A 23,005-nucleotide genomic window follows, 5' to 3' on the forward strand; every position below is an offset into this window, starting at 1 on the left:
TATGGAATCTTTGTCATCTTTTTCCTGGCTTATTTGAAGGTGTAAGATTTGGGAAGAAGCTCTTTTAGTTTAACTATACAGCTTTTGGAGGTTTCATTCATTTTTTAAAGAGGTCCTTTAGAGCAGATCAAAATTGGAAGTGTATATAGCAGCTCCATTTTTCCCTTTTTTCCCCAATTGCATTTGGCATTCTACCACTTGAGCCACACCCCCACTTCTTTTTGCTGGCTTATTGGAGATGAGAATTTCAAGGATTTGTCTAACTGGACTGACTTCAAATCTTGATTCTCAGATCTCAGTCTCTTGAGTGGCTAGGATTTTACAGGCATGCACCACTGTTGCTCCATTTTCTCCTAAACTATTTTCTGGGAATATAGCAAGGCCAGAAAAATGCCTCCTTTGAGAGCTAGAGGGGAATGGTCCAGAACTGTGTTTTATTTCCTGAGGTCACAAAGATATCCCCAGTATTTACCTCCCAGGCAAAAAAAAAAAAAAAAATTGCATCACTGCTCCTTGCCTTTGCTGGCTTGAAGAGACAGCTAACTGTTCACCAAACCTACTACCCACTCAAGAATGAAGCCAGACTTCTGATATATTCTGCCTTCTGCCCAGGCAGCTCATAGGCCAGTGGAATAGCCACTGGCCAGAACAGCTAAGCTGGGAAGAAACTCCAGGATCCCAGTGAGCAATTCTCTCTCTTCTCTGCACTCAGATCTCAGCCCTAAGCCTTCAGATCAAAGGCCATTGTCAAAGTTAAGAATCATTCTTGGTCTAGAATACAAATTCCTTTTAAGGTGATGTGTCCCGCCTCTCCCCACCAAATAAGGGTAGCTTTGGTATAATAGCTTCTGCAAAACAAGCCCCACCCAGAGCTGGCTTTGACTTTGGCCTGGGCTCCTTGCCAGGGAAGGGCACCTGTCAGACTGGCTTAGGTTAGTCTGAATGAGCTGGCCCGTAGTGCCTGCCTTTTTAAATCATAGAGCAAAGATTTACTCAGCTCTACAAAGCCTACAGGCTGGTTTACCTATAACAGGAAAGTGCCTGAAAGTGTGTGCAGGCCCCAATTCCTCGGCTACAGGAAGAACAAATAGGGCAAATTCCCTCTAACCCACACTGAGAGTTGGAAGGAGGTAAGATTAATAAAGAATGTGGAAGCTGGGCGTCAGTGGCTCAAGGCTGTAATCTTAGCTATTCAGGAAGCTGAAATCTGAGGATCACAGTTCGAAGCCAGATGGGGCAGGAAAGTCCATGAGACTCTTATCTCCAATAAACTACAAAAAAAAAAAAAAAAAGCTGAAGTGCCATTGTGGCTCAGGCCCTGAGGTGCCTACAAGCTCTGAGTTTAAGCCCCAGGACTAGCACACACACACAAAAAAAGAATATTAAAGCACCACCAGAAGCCCAGAAAAAACTGTTCAGTTAAGCAGCCCCAGGTCACGCCTAAGCTCCACCTTTATGTAAATTTTAACCAGCGCAAATGGGGCGTGCCCGGAAGGCTCCTGACACCGCCCACTTTGTCTTTTCCTTCGCCCTCGTTGGCGAACAGCATGTGGTGGGCGTGGCTAACGTTCGCTCACGCCCCCGACGCGCCTATACCTGGGGGAGGTTCCGCGTGCGGCCGCCCAGTAGGAACCGGACAGCAGGGCGGAGGGGTGGGTTGTGCGCTCTGACCCCCGCGGGAAGATGAACGGAACGCGGAACTGGTGTACCCTGGTGGACGTGCACCCCGAAGGCCAGACCGTGGTAAGGAAACGTGCCCACGCCGCCTTCCCCGCTTGGCTATTCTCGGTTTCCGATTCCACCGCTCCGGTTTGCCCGCGCCGAGTTCACTGACATGTACCTGGAGCCTGGCTTCGGGGAGCTCCCGCGGCTCTTTCTTTTCTCTTGTCCTGAGGCGGTTAGTGGAGGCTCGGGGTGGGGCTGGGGGTTCTTGGGGCTCCAGGGCTGGGGATGTTCCTGCCCTTTGTGGGGGGGGACGCTGCAGCTGCCGCCGGAGACTCGGCGCGGGCGAGACCCGGGCTGGGACCACACACGCCTGGGCGCGCCTGACTCAGGCGACCCGTGGGCAGCCAGACTGGGTCGCTGGAGAAGGAGCTCCAGAGACGGGATCCCGGCGCTCTGTTGGACCTCGTGGGGGTGGAATCAGCTCTTCCGTGGGTCCTGGTGACCTCAGAGGCCCCTCGATGAATTTTCTGGTGCTTCAGGTGTTCAGTACCGGGCGAAGGTTGTAAAGGGTGAAATCCTAGTAGCTGGAATCGCAGCTGGGGGCGGTAGGGCTCACATTACTGGGAGGATGGTCAGGGACTCTTAACCTTTAAATGCTAAGAAGGACAGGGCCTTCCACGCGGTGGTCGCCTCTCGGATTTCTCCATACCCCTTGCTATTCTGCTCCTCTCGCTCTGCTGGCCCACCGATCGCTTCCCGGGACAGTTTTCTTGGTGTTGATTCCATCCAGCGCAAATGGATGTAGGGAATCTCTCAGAACCCTGGCTGAGAGAAGTGAAGGGATGTGGACCTCAGGAGGGAAATTTCTGATTGAAGATTGAAGAGAGAGGGAGTGTTCTTTCTTCACTGCAAGCAAGTCTGCCTTGTTTCCCTCAGTCTCTGACTTCCTGCCCCAAAGTTGACCATATGCTCTCCATTGGCAAAGGTACTTTATGGCTGAGTGTTTTCTAGGCCTGGAATCAAACCCAGCACAGATGTGTAGTGTATCATCAATAGGCAAGAGTGAAATGGGAGCCAAAGTGATGGGGAGTTTGTATGCTCCCCTCATTTGATTCTCTTCTGCCTGTCTCAGCATGCCAATTGAGGTAGAACTTAATCCAGCTTTCTTCAAAGAGTTTTTGTAGAATAGGTGCTTATTTGAAGTTTAGAGTAGAGAAGATCATTTAATTTTGTTAACAGTTTCCTCACCATTTATGCCACATTGCAAGTCTTGTTACTGTCCAACCCTAGTAGGACAACAACACTCTTTTCTTTCCCAGCTATGGGATGCTGAAGAAATAGGGAGGAAAAAAAAAAATTCCAGCCCCAAGTCCTAGTCCATACTCTTGCTGTTTTAAAATGGTTTGAGGAAGAGCAAAGAGTGTGAAATAAATGGAGAGGGTTGTTTGGGCTTCATTTTACTTGTAGAAAAGGGATCCAGAAAGAAGTCTACTACCATGACATTGAAAACATTGAGAATGAATCTTGCTCCTGAATGTTTGCTAGGCATAAAGAATAGGTGGGAAAACAGTAAACAAGGAATTCCAAATAACCATAGATAAATTTGAAGCTAACCAGAAGCCTCTGTAGCAAATGGGGCGGCCCTAAATTCCCTTTGTTCCCTTTTGTTCCTTTTGTCTAGGCTGAACTTGTGTGCTGGGAATGAAGTAGTCACTGCCCAGGTCTAGATCCTGGAGACATTTCTGGGCTCTTAAAGAAGGGGAGGAGGAGATGATAAACAATCTATCAGTCAGGAGACAAGCTTTGTCCTGGATTCCTCTCCTCTGAGCCAGCATGCATATAGAATTTATGGCTCTGGACAGTCCCCAGGAACCTGCCATATATTCATACCATCAAAAAGTGTTCAGCACATGTGCAAAGTGAATGAATAAATGAACAGACATTTTTTTTCTCTCTCCTGGAATTGGCAGTGTAGACAGTTGGTATCCCAGTCTACTGGGATTCAAGACCCTGGGACCCTGTTAATGTTTGTCCATGAGTGGGCTTGTGCCTTAGTCACACATTGATATGGAAATATGGCTAGGACACACCTTGGGTTGTTTTTATTGTTGGAAGTAGATGCAACTGCTACAAGAAGTCAGTGTTTTTGAAAACTGCACACCATAACCACTAGTGGGTCTGAAATCAATGTAGTGGGAGTAAGAACAGCATTAAAAAAAAATAGAAGCTGAGCGCCAGTGGCTCACGCCTGAGTAGCCTCTAGCCATTCAGGAGGCTGAGATCTGAGGATCTCGGTTCAAAGCCAGCCTGGGCAACAAATTTTGTGAGACTCTTATCTCCAATAAACCACTAGAAAACCGGAAATGGCGCTGTGGCTCCAGTGGTAGAGTGCTCGCCTTGAGCTGAAGAGCACAGGGACAGCACCCAAGCCCAGAGCTCAAGCCCACAACCGATCAAAAATAAATAAATAAAAATAAATAGAATTCACATTCTCAAAGTGTTAGGTGAGGGGAGACTTTTTTAGCAGGACGTTTCTTTCAAATCTGTATGTTTACATATGTATATGTATATATGTGATATATATGATGGGAAAAATGTATTTTTTTGTAAGTCCCTTTGGTTACATTGCACATAAAATACAAATAAACCTCAAACCCATTTTTATTAGACATCTTCATTAATTTCCTTTGGTTATAATAGCAGTTAACAAATTCCTACTGTGAGACATAATTTCTTTTTTTCTTCTTTTTTTTAAAAAAATTTTTTTTTTTTGGTCCAGTTGTGGGGCCTGAACTCTGGGCCTGGGCGCTGTCCCTCAGCTCTTCAGCTCAAGGCTAGCGCTCTACCACTTGAGCCACAGTGCCACTTTCGGCTTTTTTCTTTTTGCTTATGTGGTGCTAAGGAATTGAACCCAGGGCCTTAGGCATGCAAGGCAAGCGCTCTACCACTGAGCCACCTTCCCAGCCCCGAGGCATAATTTCTTACAAGGAAATGGGGCAGTGTACAAACTTTAAGGGAAAACTTTTAAAAGTCTAAACCGAGGAAATCCAGAGTCCTGAGACTTTAAGTAAGTACAAAGAACTAATGGGAACTTTTTATTTCTGGGTGAATTGGATCTATGTATTTAGGTCTTTTGCCACTAAGATTCCAGGAAGAGGATACCACTGTTCCCTTATATCCCTACCTGACTGGGAATAGGACAGAGTTTCTTGATTGATAGACCTACAAAATTAGATTAACCAACCACTTGAGGGATACTCTCCAGAACAAAAACAAGTATTCTTACTAGTGGAGGAGAGTAGAAGCTGTGTGGTTAAAGAACAAATGTCCAGGGCTGGGAAGTTGGCTCAGTGGTAGAGCGCTTGCCTTGCATGTCTGAGGCCCTGGGTTCGATTCCTCAGCACCACATAAGAAAAAAGCCAGAAGTGGCGCTGTGGCTCAAGTGGTAGAGCGCTAGCCTTGAGCTGAAGAGCTGAGGGACAGCGCCCAAGCCCAGAGTTCAGGCCCCACGACTGGACCAAAAAAAAAAAGAACAAGTGTCCATGGCATTAGACTTTGGCATGGTGTATCTCCCTCCCTCCCTCCTTCCTCCTCCTCTTCTCTCCTCTTCTTCTTTTCAAGATATTTTTAATATATATTTTATATGTAGTGGGTTTTGGTGGCTCATGCTTGTAATCCTGGCGGCTGAGGAGGCTGAGATTTGAGGATTGTGGTCCAAAGCCAGTCTGGGCACAAAAGTCTGTGGACTCTTATCTCCAATTAACCGCCAGAAAACTGGAAGTGGCATTGTGGTTCAAAATGGTAGAGTGCTAGCCTGAGCAAAAGAGCTCAGGACAGTGTGCAGGTCCTGAGTTCAAGCCTCATGACTGACCAAAAAACCCAACACACACACACACACACACACACACACAAACACACACATTTTATTTAAACAGCTTTAAAAAGAATATAACAATCCTCTGCTTACAAGTCTGCTCCATATAAGTTGCCAACTTTAGCTGTTTTGTCTGGTGTAAACCTCCATGTTTTCTAAATAAAATGTTTATAGTGATATTGCTTGATGTATCAGTTTTCAACACTTATTGATTTCCTGTTAAATGAGCTATAGGCAGATTTATACTCCTTGCCTCTTACATGCTGCTTTACCATAATCCCAGTGTGATTATATTACAATTTTAAGCTTTCTATTAGTAACATCGTTTACTTAAAAACCTGGGTCTGGGAATCTAAGATGGGCTGTAGTTAGGGCTCTGATGTTTCCTTTGCCAAAGATTACATTGGTAATTTCATTTCTTTATTCTCAGTTTCTTAATCTGTAAAATAGGGATAATAATTATACCCTTCTCTTCATACTATAAGGATTAAGTAAGATAATACATATGAAACATTAAGTACGGTTCTTGGCACATGGTAAATGCTCAGATATTAACTACTATTTCCTGTTTGCTACTGACTTGAACTAGACTAATTTAACCTTTTGTGGGCACCCAAGCCGGAGAGTCTATGAATTCTCTGGCTTGGTCAAAGTTTGCTTTTTTTTTTTTTTTCCCCATTTCCCAGAGTTCATTCCAATAAATATTATTTTGTATAACCAGAGGCACATAGGTATTGTGGGTTTGCTCCTTCCTATTGTATTGACATTTGTTTGTTCTTATCTACTCTTTTCTTTCATTATTAGTCTAGGTCCTTCTGCAATAAGGGTCTCAAGGGTAAGAGAGGCCTATGTGGATAGACCCATGGCAAAGAGCTGAGGGCCTTTACTAGTTCTAACTCAGCCAGGATTGCTTCTACACAGAGTTATGTTCAGGGCTTATATTTTGACATCCTTCTCAGTGCCCTTTCCTCTTTTTCTGATCTTCTGACCAGTGCAACTAGTGTACACTGTTTCTCTGGGCTCTCTAATAAGGTGATACTCTCTAATTTACCAGGATTACCCTTCTTTTGTTTTGGATTTGCTTTAGTCAGAGGGTTTCTAACAGCTGGGTAGATTTAGAATTTGTAGTTAAGACCATGGAACAGGTGACATTTTCTTGAGACCTCAGAAGCTGAAATAGTTTAATGTCAAGCCTCTCCTGAGCCCCACTTGTGTGTGTGTGTATGTTTGTGTGTGTATGTTTGTGTGTGTATATTTGTGTTTTTTTTTTTTTTTTTTTGTCGGTCGTGGGGCTTGAACTCTGGGCCTGGGCGTTGTCCCTTAGCTCTTCAGCTCAAGGCAAGCGCTCTACCACTTGAGCTACAGCACCACTTCCGGTTTTCTGGTGGTTTTATTGGAGATAGGAGTCTCACGGTCTCTCCTGCCCAGGCTGGCTTTGAACCACAATCCTCAGATCTCAGCCTCCTGAGTAGCTAGGATTACAGGCGTGAGCCACCAGCGCCCGGCTGTGTGTGTATATTTGTGTGTGTATGTTTGTGTGTGTATGTCTGTGTGTGTATGTCTGTGTGTGTGTGTATGCATGCATGTGTGCTTGTGCATGTGTGCACATGCTGCTATTAGGACATGAATTAAGGGCTTTGTGCTCTCTCTTAGCTTTTTCTTCTCAAAGCTGGTGCTTTATCGCTTGAGCTACACCTCCACTTATGGCTTTTTGCTAGTTAATTGGAGTTAAGAGTCTTGGATTTGTCTGCCTGGGCTGGCTTTGAACTTACAACCCTCATATTTGAGCCTCTTGAATATCTAGGATTACATGCATGAGTCACCAGTGCTTGGCTAAGCCCCATTTTATTGGAAAGCTTACCATGAACTTAATCTGTTTTATAATAGCTTTATTGAAATTCTTTTTTTTTTTTTTTTGTCGGTCTTAAGGCTTGAACTCAGGGCCTGGGTGCTGTCCCTGAGCTTTCCTGGCCAAGGCTAGTGCTCTATCACTTTGAATCACAGCTCTCCTTCTGATTTTCTGGTGGTTAATTGTACATAAGAGTCTAATGGACTTTACTGCTTGGGCAGGCTTTGAACCACAATCCTTAGATCTCAGCCTCCTAAGTAGCTAGGATTGTAGGCATGAGACACCAGTGCCCAGCTGAAATTAATTCTTATATGATTCGCCCATTTAAGGTATACAATTTAGTGGATTTAAGTATATTCTAAAGAGTTGGGCATTCATCAATAATTCAACTTTAGATCATTTTCTTCACTTTATAGAAATCCTGACCCACAAGAAGTCACTTCCCAGTTCCTCCAGTCTCTCTAGATTTAGGTAACTCCCAGCCTACTTTCCTTCTCTATGAATTTACTCTGTGTGTTTGTGTGTGCATGTGCACTTGTGCCAGTCCTGGACTTTAACTCAGGGCCTGGGAACTGTCCCTGAGGTATTTGTTTTTTCTCAAGGCAAGTGCTTTACCACTTGAGCCATAGCTTCACTTCTGGATTTTTTGATGGTTAATTGGAGATAAGAGATTCACGGACTTTCCTGCCCGGGCTAGCTTTGAACTGCAGTCCTTAAATCTCAGCCTCCTAAGTAGCTAGAATTATAGGTGTGAGCCACCAGGCCTGCTAATTTACTTTTTGACATTTTAAATAAATGTAATCAGTGTGTGACAGGCTTCTTTCAATTTCTATGCTGTTTTAAAGGTTCACCTGCATTATAACGTTCTTACTCATTTTCAAACTGAAAATCACAGTGTTTTTATTTATTTATTTATTGGTTTTACTCTGGTGCTGGGGATTAAATTTAGGATTTGTAGCATGCTAAATAAGTGCTGTAATCACTGAGAAACTTCTGAGACTTCTGTTGACTGTATTATAGATTTGTTCATCATGGCCAAATGATGACCAACATTTGTGTTGTTTTTATATTTTGGCTACTGTGAATAATACTGCTGTGAAATTTTGGGTGCAGGTTTTTTTGTTTGTTTGTTTGTTTTTGTCTGTTGTGGGGCCTGAATTCTGGGCCTGGGCGCTATCCCTCAGCTCTTCAGCTCAAGACTAGCACTCTACCATTTGAGCCACAGAGCCACTTCCAGCTTTTTCTGCTTATGTGGTACTGAGGAATTGAACCCAGGGCCTCATGCATGCAAGGCAAGCACTCTACCACTGAGCCACCTTCCCAGCCCCTGTGTGCAGGTTTTTATGTGGACATATATGTTTTCATTTCTCTTGGAGAGAGATATCTGAGAGTAGACTTGCTGGGTCAGAACATTTGCTTTTTTAATTTTTTCTCTAGCATGGGGCCTTGAATTTAGGCCCTCAAGCTCTCATTTAGCTCTCTTGCTTACCTGGTGCTGTACCACTTGAGCCACACCTCCAGTTCCAGAACATTTGCATTTTGAGAGGCTTGATTTGGAAACGTTGGTGCTTACTCCAATGGAATGATTCAGTTCTAAAATGATAGAGGGCCTGGCTCTGTGACACCTGGGTAGGGAAGAAACATCTGGGTGGAGAGAGGAACATTTCAAGTTTGGTGACTGTTTCTTGCAGTCATGAGACTTGACCAACACTTATAAATTTTTCCTCACATCTTCTCATCTCCCCCATTTGTTGCCAGGCACTTTCAGGAACGCTGCAGCCGACATCTCCTAGGCTGCCAGGAATTTGGGGAATGATGGTTTTTGCGGGAGGATTGAAGGGAGGATCTGAGAAAGGAGGGTTACTCAATCACCAGGCATTTAGTGCCAACATTGTCCATATTTCACCAGGGTGGAGGGAGGTGTGCGTTTAGATGGTTTCAGTTGCAGACGTGTGTGCTCAGAGCAGGTGGGACAAGCTTCCTCACCTGCTGGTAATTATGATCTGTGCCTCTTTGGGTCACAGTGCTGTCTTGTGCAACGTGTTTGTTTCCTATGGGTGGACAGGTTTAATTGGGAAAAGGTATGTGCCAAGAAGGCTAGTGGTCCAGATTTAAGCCTGGCTAGCAGAAATGGGAAGCAAAGAGATTGTGGAGTGGTAGAGGATGGTTTAGAATAGATGAAGAAAAGGGAAATAAAGCAAATCACAAGGCAAGGGTTAGGGATGTGGCTTAGTGTGTAGAGTGCCTGCCTAATTTGCATGAAGCCTTGTATTGGATTCCTCAGTACCACGTAAACAGAAAAAGCTGGACAAAGTGCTGTGGCTCAAGTGGTAGAGTGCTAGCCTAGAGCAAAAGAAACTCAGGGACAGTGCCCAGGCCCTGAGTTCAAGCCATAGGACTGGCCAGCAAAAACACAAGGCAAGCTGGTCAGAGTATAGAGAGGAGAGTCATATTTGGCAGTCCTTTGGAGAAGTTCTCTGAGGAACCTTCCTATACCATTCATTCATTGTAGGCTACCTGGGCACTAATAGGTATCCTGGAGAAAAATTAGATCAGCAGGGGAGCCCACCTCTCCCTGCCAGGCCTCCATGTAGGGCTTCAGGTTAATGAGAAGGGCTGCCTATTTAGAATACCACCCATTTCTCTTTTTCTTCTTCATTTTATTTATTTATTTTTGCGGGCCCTGGGGTTTTAACTCAGGGCCTGGGCACTGTCCCTGAGCCTCTTTGTGTTCAAGGCTAGTGCTCTACCACTTTTGAGCCACAACTCTACTTCTGGCTTTTTCTGAGTAGTTCATTGGAGGTAAGAGTCTTGCAGATTTTCCTTCCCAGGCTGGCTTTAAACTGAGATCCTCAGATCTCAGCCTCCTCAATAGTTAGGATTACATGTCTGAGCCACCAGCACCCAGATTGCTTTCCTTTCCCTCCCTGTTTCTCTATTTAACAGCAATTTTGGGGCCACAAACTCTTTCTTTCATTGGTTGTGGGGCTTGAACTTAGGGCCTGAACACTGTCCCTGAGCTCTTTTGCTCAATGCTAGCACTCTACTACTTTGAGTCACAGCATCACTTCAAGATTTCTGATAGTTAATTGGAGATAAGAGTCTCAGACTTTTCTGCCCTGGCTGGCTTTGAACTGTGATCCTCAGATCTCAGCCTCCTGAGTAGCTAGGATTACTGGTGTGAGCCCTGGGTACCCAGCTTTTAATCCCTTTTTCTAATATCATCTAGTCACTCAGCTCAGCCTTCTGCATAGTGTGACCAGCCCATGCCTCTGGGTAGGCAGTCAGATAAAAAGCAAATACCCATTTTGTTGGCTGGAAGGTGGAGTGATTGTCTTCTACTTAATGAAGGGCCCTTCTGTAGAAGGCAATTTCAGGTACCCCAAACCTACACATCAGGTGGGTTGGGTGTCTCCCCTGGGAGAGGACCATTACCCAGCCATCCATCTGGTCCTCTTCTTTGACCTTATTGGGTTTCCCCATCCTGGCCTCTTCAGAGCCTGTTATTACAAGGTGATGGCAATTTCCATTTTTCAGAGTGGGCAAATTGAGGTGGCTGCTACTCTAGCTTGAGAGATCTTGTACACTTGGGGTGAGAAAGGGGACAGGATTGGAGAACAGGGGGATACAAGGTGCTGGGTCTCCAGCTCGGGGCCTCTCCTGTACTTGCCTTCCCTTTACAAAGAGTCTTACTTTTTTTTTTTGCCAGTCCTGGGGCTTGAACTCTGGGCCTGGACACTGTCCCTGATCTTCTTTTTGCTCAAGGCTAGTACTCTACCACTTGAGCCACAGTGCCACTTCAGGCTTTTTCTGTTCATGTGGTACTGAGCAATCAAACCCAAGGCTTCATGCATGCTAGGCAGCCAGAGTCTTACTTTTAACACCCACTCATTATACTCCTCCCCCTCACCCCCAACTCCTTAGATTTTTTTTCCCCCCATGAGTCTATTCTTTCACATATAAACCTGTGGTGTGAGAACCTCTGCAGCCTGCAGGCTTATCTCCCTGGAACCTCCTTGTTTATCTCCTAATGCTTCTCCTTGAGGTCTTGATCGCCAAGCCCCTGTTGGCTTTGAGGAATGAGTCACCACTGGAGAGTTGTTTGAACAGAGTAGAGAGGCTGCCTGTAATTTAGAGGTAGCTGGCTTCTCCTTGAAAGTGTTTATGAGGTTAGAGGTGGCCTACCTTGTGATTAGTGCTACTCCTTTTTCCCTAGAGAAGAAGAATCCACTTCACTTCTTGCTCTACGCAGAGTGCCTGGTGGGGACCACCCTGCCAGATATTTTTGAGGTATCTCTAAGGCTTTCTGGAGTCTGCTTATAATCATGAGGTCATCCAGCTTCAGAGAACAACTAATCGCGCCAATCAGACAGAAATCCTAGGTTTTCCATCCTTGATTCTGAGTTGGGGTTGAGGGGTGAGGTTGGTGCCCTTGTAGATTAGACAGGATTTTCTGCTTCTAGAGGATGATGAGGTACTGAGAGCCTTAAATTCTTCTTCAATTCCATTTAAATAATGTGCTTTTCCCACCCTTTGCCTGCACAGCTGCTTGGGAAAAGTAATGGTGCCTCATCTTTGAGAAGTGATTTATGGTTTGCAAAGCATTTTCACATTGCTCTTTTGCATCTGCCGGCCCTGCCTAAAATGTGGGCAGTGTGGTTCAGATCACCACTACTGTACAGAGAGAAAACTGAGGCCCAGAGATGAAATGGTTGGCTCAAGGATTAAGAGACATCAGTCAGAGTTCACACTCCACCTCTGACTCCAAGCTTAGTACCTTTTTTCCCTTCTCTTTGTATGTTTTATTATAGGAGTATTATGCAGACACATTTTTGTTGCCAAAATGTTAAATACCATGGAAGTATATAGAAAGAAAAGCCTTATTCCTACTCTTCTTTGATGTGTATGAATCCATGCTTTCCTATGTAATTACTTTGTGTGTGTGTACATATGTGTGCACACGTGCTAGCACGCATACTCATGCACACACATGCGCTAGTGCTGGGGCTTAAATTCTGCCCACTCATGGCTAGTGCTTTACCACTTAAGCAGAATCTCCAATCTAGTATTTTGCTGATTAATTGGAGGTGAAATCTCAGATTTGTCTACCTGGACCAACTCTGAACATTGTTCCTCAGATCTTAGCTTCCTAAGTAGCTAGGATTACAGGTGTGAGCTATTGACACCTATGTTTTTACTTTCAACAAATGTCACATAGCATGGTGGTTTAGAGCCCAAATGAGTCACAAGACTTAGGTTTAATCCTGGCTGCCACTGAATACTTGTATGACCTTGAACAAGATACTTCTGTGTTTCAGTTTTTAAATCTATAAAATGAGGATGTTGATAATAATTATAAACTATTGCCAGGTTTAAATGAGTTAATTCATGTAAAGCCCTTTGAGAGGGCCCAACAAGATCCCACATACAGTAATTTCTATTATAGGAGTTGGCAATTATCAAAACTTTGAGTATGTATATATATGTGCTTATAAACAAGAAATCATATTTTGTGAATTGATGTCTGATTCCCTCCCTCCCTCCTTCCTTCCCTCCCTCCCTCCCTTCCTCCTTCCTTCCTTCCTTCCTTCTCTCCTTCTCTCTCTCTCATTCATTCATTCATTTATTACTGGAGACTGAACCCACAGACTTGAATATACTAGTTAAACACTACCACTGAACTTTGTCTCCAGCCCTTTTTAAAAATTAATTAATTTATTTATTTTGGGTCCAGTTGTGGGGCCTGAACTCTGGGCCTGGGCGCTGTCCCTCAGCTCTTCAGCTCAAGGCTAGCGCTCTACCACTTGAGCCACAGCGCCACTTCCGGCTTTTTTCTTTTTGCTTATGTGGTGCTGAGGAATCGAACCCAGGGCCTCAGGCATGCAAGGCAAGCGCTCTACCACTGAGCTACCTTCCCAGCCCTCCAGCCCTTTTTTATCTTGAGATAATCTTTTAAGTTGCCCAAGGCAGCCCTGAACTCACTATGTAGCTTGGGCTGGCCTTGAACTCAAGATTATCTTGCCTTAGTCTCTTAAATACCTGGGTTTATAGGTATGTATCACCATTCCCAGCTTTTTTTTGGGGGGGGGGCTTAATATCTCTTGGTGATATTTTCTTATCTGTTCTTAGATGTTTATCAACAGTATGATACTTAATATTTTGATGTTATCTTGAGTGTGTTTGTTACTTTATCCATTAATTCACCTATTAGGAAATATTGCTGTTACTTACAGTTTTTGTTGATTTTTTTTTTTTTTGCCAGTCCTGGGGCTTGAACTCAGGACCTGGGCACTGTCTCTGAACATCTTTGGCTCAAGGCTAGCACTCTATCACTTGAGCCACAGTGCCACTTCTGGCATATGATACTGAGGAATCGAACCTAGGGCTTCATGAATGCTAGACAAGCACTCTACCACTAAGCCCCAGTTTTTTTGTAGTCAGCTGGTTTTCACAGTATCTTTGAGTATATTCCTAAATTGGGTCAAAGGATTTGCAATGCAGTGAGACTAGTCTTTTTCCCTGCATTCTCAGTAATTCTGGTATTACTAGTGTCTTTAATTCTTGCCATTCAGTTGGTCTAAGAGCAATATTTGCAGGCTTGTGTGTGTGTGTGTGTGTGTGTGTGTGTGTGTGTGTGTGTGTGTGTGTGTGTGTGCATATGCGTGTATGCGTGCGTACATGCACGTGCATACACATGTGTATGTTTGCTGGTGCTGCAGTTTAAACCCAAGGCCTCATGGTTTACTTAGCTTTTTACTCAGCTTGGTGCTTTACCAGTTTGCCTTCACTTTATGGCTTTTTGCTGGAGATAAGAGTCTGAGGGATTTTTCTTCTTGAGCTGGCTTTGAACCACAATTCTCAGGTTTCTACCTTCCAAGTAGCTAGGATAACATGTGTGAGCCACTAGTGCCCAAGTATCTGCAAAATTTATGTGAAGAAAAAAAAATTGCTTTCCTGAAAAGCAAGAACAATGACTTGGACATATGGAAGGTTTTAAAGCATAACAATAAAATGGACAACTGTATACTGACAACCAACTTAATAAACAGCTGAATACTACACTCTTTTTTTTTTTTTTTTTGGTCAGTCATGGGCCTTGAACTCAGGGCCTGGGCACTGTCCCTGAGCTCTTCAGCTCAAGGCTAGCGCTCTACCACTTGAGCCACAGAACCACTTCCAGTTTTCTGGTGGTTAATTGGAGATAAGAGTTTCACGGTTTGTTGCTCGTCTGACTTTGAACTACAATCCTCAGATCTCAGCCTCCTGAGTAGCTAGGAGCTACTAGGCGCTGGACCTGGTTACCATACTTTTGAAGCAACCAAGGGCCCTTCTAGATCATTATCTTCTGCTTCCTCCACAGAACTGATCACTGTCTAGAATTTTGTGTTTACTTTTTTGCTGCTTCAGTTAATACTTTACACACACACACACACACACACACACACACAAAATGATATATTGCCTAGTTTGGCATGTTTTGAATTCTGTATAGTTATCATATTATGTAGGTTTTTTATTTTACTTAACATAGACTTTGAGATTTATTAATGTCAATGCATGTTGTTGTAGCTGATTTATTTTCATAGTAGAACAGTAGGTCATTGTGCTATAATATACCAAAGCTAATGAATTCATCTGCTTGTCAGTGAGCCATTAGGGTTGTTTCTACTGTTTTTCCATTACAAAAAATTTTGCTGTGACTATACTTGTACATGCCTTCTCTTTATACTTATATACATCTATACTTCTCCCTTTGTTATCTTTCTTTTGTTATTGATGATGGTGATGGAGAATGAATCTAGGGCCTTGAGTGTGTTCTGTGCGTGCGTGCGTGCGTGCGTGCGTGCGTGCGTGTGTGTGTGTACCATTATTGGAGCATGAACTTACAGGACCTTGTGCTCTTGCTTGGCTTTTTCACTTACAGCTGGCACTCTACCACTTGAGCCATACCTCCAGTTCAGCATTTTGCTCATTAATTAGAGATAGAGCGTCTTAGTCCTTTCTGCCCTGGCTAACTCCAAACCTCAATTTTCTAAGTCTTATCTGATTAGTTAGGATTACAGGTGTGAGCTACCCTGGATCTTAAAAAAAATGTTTTAGTACTAACAATTGAACCCAGAGCCTCAAGTATGCTAGGCAAATGTTAACATAATGGGCTCTTTCTCTAAATTATTGAAGAAGAAGCTTAAATGAATAATTTAGTACATTTTTTTCTTGGTATTGGGGCTGGAACTTAGGGCTTACTAGGCAGGTACTCTACTATATCTTCCAGGCCCCTCTCTTTTCTTCTCCTTCCTTCCTTCTTTCCTTCCTTCCTTCCTTCTTTCCTTCCTTCCTTCCTTCCTTCCTCTTTCTTTCTTTCTTTCTTTCTTTCTTTCTTTCTTTCTCTCTCTCTCTTTCTTTCTTTCTCTCTTTCTCTCTTTCTCTCTTTCTCTCTTTCTCTCTCTCTCTTTCCTTCCTTCCTTCCTTCCTTCCTTCCTTCCTTCCTTCCTTCCTTCCTCTTTCTTTCTTTCTTTCTCTCTTTCTCTCTCTCTCTTTCTTTCTTTCTTTCTTTCTTCTTTTTTTGTCGGTTGTGGGGCTTGAACTCTGGGCCTGAGAGCTGTCCCTCAGCTCTTCAGCTCAAGGCTAGTGCTCTACCACTTGAGCTACAGTGCCACTTCCGGTTTTCTAGTGATTTATTGGAGATAAGAGCTTCACAAACTTTCCTGCTGGGGTTGGCTTTGAACCTCAGATCCTCAGATCTCAGCCTCCTGAGTAGCTAGGATTACAGGCATGAGCCACCAGCACCTGGCCCTTCCTTCCTTCCTTCCTTCCTTCCTTCCTTCCTTCCTTTCTTCCTTCCTTCCTCTTTCTCTCTCTCTCTCTCTCTCTTTCTTTCTTTCTTTCTTTCTTCTTTCTTGTTGTTGTTATTGTTGTTCTTCTGGGGGCTTGAACTCAAGGCCTAGGCCCTATCCTGAGCTCTTTTGCTCAAGGCTAGTGCTCTACCTACCACAGCACCACTTCCAGTTTTCTGGTGGAATTGGAGATAAGAGTCTCACACACTTTCCTGCCCTGGACTGGTGTTGAACCATGTGATCCTCACATCTCAGCCTCCTGAGTAACTAGGATTACAGGCATGAGCCACCAGAGCCTAGGTCCTCTTTTCTAATGTACACATTTAATACTATGAATTTTCCTTTCAGAATTGCTTTTACTATGTTCCACAATATCTGATATTCTATTTTCATTTTCACTCAGTTCAATGATTAAAACATAATATTATTAAATTACATAATTTTATTTTTTCCTGGTCCTTAGAAATTTTCCACGTATTTTTCCTGTTACTTTTTTTAAAGAAAAACTTTGATTCTGCTATGTTCAGACAGTATATCCTATATGATTTCAATTTTTCTAAATTTGAGGTTTTATGGCTGAGATTATGGTCTGTTTTGTCATGTGTTTCATAGCCATATGAAAGAGTACACTTTCTTTTCATGGTGGAATGTTCTATAAATGTTGATTAGTCTATTGGTTGATGATGGTATTGTTTTTGGATTTTTTTTGGGGGGGGGTGGGTCATGGGGCTTGAACTCAGGGCCTGGGCACTTTCTCTGAGTTCTTTTGCTCAAGGTTAGCCCTCTACCACTTTGAGCCCCAGCACCACTTCCAGTTTTCTGGTGGTCAGTTGGAGAGAAGAGCCTCATGGACTTTCTTACCCTGCTGGCTTTGAGCCATAATTCCCAGATCTCAGCTTCCTGAGTAGATAGGATTACAGGTGTGAGCTACTGGCACCTGGCAGATGGTATTGTTTTTATATATTCTTTTTTGTGTGTGTGTTGGTCCTGGAGCTTGGACTCAGGGCTTGGGCACTGTCCTTGAGCTTTTGTGTTCAAGTCTAGTTCTCTGCCACTTGAGCCACAGCTTCACTTTTTGCTCTTTTGGAGTGTTTAATTGGAGAAAAACTTTCATGAGCTGGGTGCCAGTGGCTCATGCCTATAATCCTAGCTACTTAGGAGGATGAAATCTGAGGATTGAAGTTTGAAGACAGCACAAGCTGAAAAGTGCCCAAGAAACTCTTAGCTCCAATTAATCACTCAAAAAACAGAAGTGGTGCTGTGACTCAAGTGGTAGAGCGTTAGCCTTGAGCACAAAGAGGTTCAAGGATAGCACCCAGGCCCTGAGTTCAAGCCCTGTAGAGAGCTGCGAGAGGCCGCACCTGGAAGATGGTGCCGGCTTCCGCCCTCCGCCTTCCGGATGGCGAGTGCTCTCGTGGTAAACAACTCCTGATATGGCTAAGGCAAAGAATCTGGCTTGCTTCCGCGCACCTGAACCTATTGGTGGTTCCCACGTGGCATATCAGGGTTGGCTACCCAGCGGGTACTTAAGGCTGTGGGGAATTCTCCCCGGGGTTGGGGTCACAAGATTAAAAAAAAAAAGGTCCTGAATAAACGGCAGAGAGAAGAGTCCGGTGTCGCGTCTCCTTGCTGGTCGAGGCGGTAGCGACAAAGCCCCACAACCAACAACAACAAAAAAAAATCTCATAAATTTTTCTGCCATGGCTGGCTTCAAACTGTGATCCTCAGATCTCAGTCTCCTGAGTAGCTAGGATTTTAGATGTGAGCCACTGTTGCCACCATGTTTTATATGTAAATATCTATACATCTCTATATATAGATATAAAATTCTATATTCCTGCTGGCTTTTTTGTCTAGTTGTATCTGGTTTTTGTTTTGTCTTTGTGATACTGGAGATCCAATTTGATATCTGTCTAAATCTATTATACTATAGGAATAGGTAAGGTGTCATTTTTTTTCTGTCTCTTTTTAGATCTTTTTTTTTTTTTTTTTGTCAGTCATGGGCCTGAACTCTGGGCCTGGGCGCTGTCCCTCAGATCTTCAGCTCAAGGCTACCACTGGACCACTTGAGCCACAGCGCCACTTCTGGCTTTTTCTGCTTATGTGGTGCTGAGGAATTGAACCCAGGGCCTGATGCATGCAAGGCAAGCACTCTACCTTTGAGCCACCTACCTAGCCCCTTTTTAAATCTTTTTTAAGTTTTCAAAAATTAGTATATATTAGTTGTGTAAGGGGGAATTCGATTGTGACATTTCCTTGTATGCATCCAATGTGCCCAGATGAAACCTACTCCCTCTATCTTCTTCATTCCTTATTCCTCAAGATTTTTTCGGTGGGGGGGGGTCGGTCCAGTCATGGGGCCTGAACTCTGGACTTGGGCGCTGTCCCTCAGCTCTTCAGCTCAAGGCTAATGCTCTACCACTTGAGCCACAACGCCGCTTCCAACTTTTTTTATTTTTGCTTATGTGATGCTGAGGAATCGAACCCAGGACCTTATGCATGCAAGGCAAGTGCTCTACCATTGAGCCATCTTCCCAGCCCCCTCAAGATTTTTAAAAAATATATTTATTGTAAAAGTACTATACAGAGGAGTTACAGTTATATGAGTAAGGTACTGAGTACATTTCCTATCAAGCATTATTACCTCCTCCATTCCTCAAGATCTTTAAAAAATAGTCTTTAGTTATGATTGGAAGTTTAATTATGATCTATTGCAATATGAATTTTAGGTCTATCTGTTTGAGGTTTGCTTGGCCTCTTGGATTTGTAGGTTTATGTCTTTTGTCAAGTTTGGGAAAGGAATTTTCAGCATTTGTTTATGAGTACTTTTTAAAACTCACCCATTTCTTTCTCTGCTGTATCTGGGATTCTAATGAACCCCATGAATTCATTAGAATGAATGGATGGGATAATCTTTACAGTCCTCCACCCAGTCTAATTGTTTATGCTTTATTTACTGGAATGCCTGGATTAATGAAACACACTGGGCTTGATGATTTTCATTGGGTAGTTAACTCTTGCCCTGGCTTTGCTCAGCTTCCTCTAGATATGGGGAGTCAGTTTTTTAATCAACATTTTATGTTCATGTCCTGAGGAAAAGAACTGGCAGTAATTCTGGCTATCTTGAAATAATCCCCTCGTTCTTTTGTTTTATTCTCTCAACCTAAATATCACACTGCATTCACTGGGCATTCAGAAAGTACTTAATCTGTGCTCGGAGCTGTGGATGACAACAGTGTTTGAGGAGTTGATGGTAGAAAAGGCAATTCCTTATGGAACATAAATAACTGAGAGGCAGATGCCATGGGAGACTCTCCGGTTCTGAGGGAATTCAGGGAGGGGAGGATGTGTTTTCCACAGGATGCTAGGCGCGTCATGGAAGATGTGGCCTTTTAACATGAGCACTTGTGAAACTCGTAGATGCCCTAGGAGAAAATGGGAAGCAAGGATATTTAAGGCAAGAAGAAAAATGATGAGAGCAATGATAGTAAAGTTGAAAAGCACAGGGTGCATTGGAAAAGAGAAAAAAATGAAGTGAGTTGACCCAGCCAGTGAAGAATCTTGTATGGTTCTGGCTTTTGCTTAGTAGGAGTTAAGTGCTTTTGTAAAACGAGAGAGCTGTAGTAGCTTAATGGTAAAGCACATGCTTTAGTATGTAGAAGGCTCTGGGTTCTATTTCCCTCTCAAAAGAAATCCACGGAGGTTTACTGGGTGTGGGCATGCACATCTGAAATTCCAGTACCTGGGAGGTTGAGGCAGAAGATTTGAGGGTTAGAGGCCAACTTGGACTACGTGTGTTGTGTGTGTGTGTGTGTGTGTGTGTGTGTGTGCGTGTGTGTGTGTGTGCGCAAGCACGTGGGCTCGCGCATGCGTGCGCGAAGTTTTGGTTTTGTTTGTGGGTTGGTTTTGTGTGTATATGTGCTGGTCCTAGGGCTTGAACTCAGGGCTTGAGTGCTGTCTCTGAGCTTTTGTACTCACGGATACAGCTCTACCACTTGAGCCACAGCTCCAGTTTCAGCTTTTTTATTGGCTATTTTGAGATGAGAATCTCACAGACTTTCCTGCCCAAGCTGACTTCAAACTATGGCCCTCAGATCTCATCCTTCTGAGTAGCTAGGATTACAGGTGTGAGCCACCTGGGCCTGGCTTCTAGCCCTTCATTTCGCTCATGGGAACCAAGGGCTAAGCTTATTCTGCACCACATATAATATAGGTTACTGGCAGCGTTTGGTCATTCTGTCTTGCTAGCCTCTCTCAAGGTTATTGTCTTCCCAAATTTCCATCCCCTACTTTTCTCTCTTACTCATCCCTTCACAAGATTTTGTTTTTGTTGTTTTTGGGGGGGGGGTTGTTTGTTTGTCCTGGCAATGAAGCTTGAACTCTGGGTCTCAAGCTCTGGCTCAGTTTCTCACTCAGCTTTTTAGCTCACAGCTGATATTCTGCCATTTGAGACATACCTCCACTTCTGGCTTTTTGCTGGCTAAATGAAGATAAAGAGTCTCTCAGACTTTCCTGCACAGGCTGGCTTCAAACCTTGATCCTCAGATCTTGGCCTTTTGCGTAGATAGGATTATAGGCATGAGCCTGTGACTCCCAGCTTCCCACTGGGTTTTTATGGTCCCGTGTGTGTGTGTGTGTGTGTGTGTGTGTGTGTGTGTGTGTGTGTGTGTGTGTGTGTGTCTGTGTGTGTGTGTGTCTGTGTGTGTACAGCTAGTACTAGGACTTGAACTCAGAGGCTTGAGTTTTTGCTTGGGTTTTTCTCTCATAGCTGGTGCTCTACCATTTGAACTATACCTCCATTTCTGACTTTTTGCTGATAGATAAGAGTCTCAGGAATTTTTCTGCCTGGACTGGCTTTGAACTGAGATCCTCAGATCTCAGCCTCTTGAGTAGCTGGAATCATAGGCATGATCCACCACCTCTTGGCCACAAAAGTGTTTCTTTTTTTGTTTTTTTGTTTTTTACCCTTTGAGTTTGGAAATTAAATCTGCTCATCTTCTGAAAATGAGGCTGATCTTTAGATAAAAATCTATTACCTGGGCTGTGAAGGTGGCTCAGTGGTAGAGTGCTTGCCTTGTATGCATATGAGGCCCTGGGTTCGATTCCTCAACCCCACATAAGCAGAAAAAAAAGCCAGAAGTGGCGCTGTGGCTCAAGTGGTAGAGTGCTAGCCTTAAGCTGAAGAGCTAAGGGACAGCAGCCAGGCCCAGAGTTCAGGCCCCACAACCCACCAAAAAAAAATAAATAAATAAAATCTGTTCCCTTTCTTGCTTTCATTTGGATAATTTCCATATGGCTCAGGGAAATAGGGTTTGAATTCTAGTACTTCCTTACAGTTTGGTTCAGAAAGGTTATCCTAGTCTTATAAAGGGCTTCTGTAACTTCCTGGCTGCTTGTCAGGAGCAGAAATTCTGGGTTAGAAATGACCAGTCCAGGAGTAACTTCTCCACCATTTGGAAAGAAGTGTCCAGGCAATGTGTCCCCTGTAATTTGGAACTCAGGACAGCCCTCTGGTGCTGTATGGAGCAGTGTGCTTTATGGTCTCTAGTGTGGTGGGAAGAAGATTGTCAGATGACCCAGAAATATGCCAACACCCAGGAATGATTTGATCTTGGGCAAGTTAATACCACCTCTCTGGACCTTAGTTTTCCTGTCTGTGAATTGACCATAGAAAACAGCCCATTCCACAGAGCTGGCAAAACCACTGTCACTGGTAGTACGTTGTAGACTATAAAAGTAAGGGGTTATTGTTGCTGTCATTGTCATTATTAGGGCAGCGTGGACATTCTCAGGCTGACTCTCCAGAGTGAACTGACAGGAGATGAACTTGAGCACATAGCCCAGAAGGTATAGAGGTTTCTGGTGGGGCAAGAAGGCCTCTTCTCCTTGGCCAGTTCTTCTGTCTTGTTGCTGTCTCCTCATCCCAATGCTGCTGGGAGCTGCCTTTGCTGCTACAAGCTTTCAGCTTTCAGCTGAGCTCAGCATTATGTGCTGCTTTGGGGGGTGAGGCCCCTTTCCCCCCACTAACATGAAAACCAAACTGTATGTTCTACTAATGTTCCCCCACCCCACGATCTTGCTGCTGTTTGGCTTGTTAGAGGTTCTAAATGATGTTTGGAGGGGAATCTCAGACTAATACTTCAAGTCTCTTGAGGAACAGGTCTCCTGCATTGGTCAGGGGCAGGGGTTTGCAGAGTCCTTTTTGAGCCCCTTCTCTCTCTCTGGCAGGCGGGCACAAAGACTTATGCCATGGTGTCTGGCCACTCAGCTGGTCATTCCCTGGCTTCGGAAATGGTGGAATCCAACGATGGACATGAGGAGATCATTAAGGTATGCTTTATTCTTCTCCCCTTTCCTCCTTCCTTTTTTCCCTGCAGACGTAGGAGAGGGAGTGGTGAACATTGCCAGAGGTAGCTTGTGGTTTGACTGCAAGGACCCAGACCTGAGAGACTGGCTCCTGATCATCTCCTGCACAGATCTTAGTTAACACCAGGAGAACAGAGTCTGCCTGTAGTGACTTGGCCTTCAGCATGGGATTGATAGGATGATTTTTCTGAATGTTTGTAAAATTAAAACATTTGTTATTTTTCATAACTTCCATATGTTATAGTTGGATCAGTTCTAATACTCAATTTAGTAATTGTAACTGGGCGCTGGTGGCTCACACCTGTAATCCTAGCTACTCAGGAGGCTGAGATCTGAGGGTCATGGTTCAAAGCCAGCCCAGGAAGGAAAGTCCATGAGACTTTTATCTCCAATTAACAACCAGAAAACCACCAAGTG

At 43.9% G+C, this 23,005-nt stretch overlaps 1 protein-coding gene across 2 annotated transcripts in view; it reads left to right on the plus strand.

Moving 5' to 3' along the window:
• The first annotated feature begins 1,634 nt into the window (after positions 1 to 1,634).
• The window catches only part of LOC138827512 (tuftelin), a 50,380-nt gene continuing 29,009 nt past the window's right edge, over positions 1,635 to 23,005 (plus strand). The window contains exons 1-3 of one of the 2 annotated variants that reach the window (XM_070023095.1): positions 1,635 to 1,743; positions 21,995 to 22,069; positions 22,451 to 22,552. In XM_070023095.1, coding sequence (XP_069879196.1) covers positions 1,684 to 1,743; positions 21,995 to 22,069; positions 22,451 to 22,552 — 237 coding nt within the window. In that variant the 5' untranslated portion in view covers positions 1,635 to 1,683. The remainder of the gene's footprint in view (positions 1,744 to 21,994; positions 22,070 to 22,450; positions 22,553 to 23,005) is intronic. The other variant, XM_070023096.1, reaches the window with a different exon arrangement.

This window comes from Dipodomys merriami, unplaced genomic scaffold (assembly GCF_024711535.1).
Source record: "Dipodomys merriami isolate MVZ:Mamm:240054 unplaced genomic scaffold, mDipMer1.0.p SCAF_156, whole genome shotgun sequence".
Classification (NCBI taxonomy): domain Eukaryota; kingdom Metazoa; phylum Chordata; class Mammalia; order Rodentia; family Heteromyidae; genus Dipodomys; species Dipodomys merriami.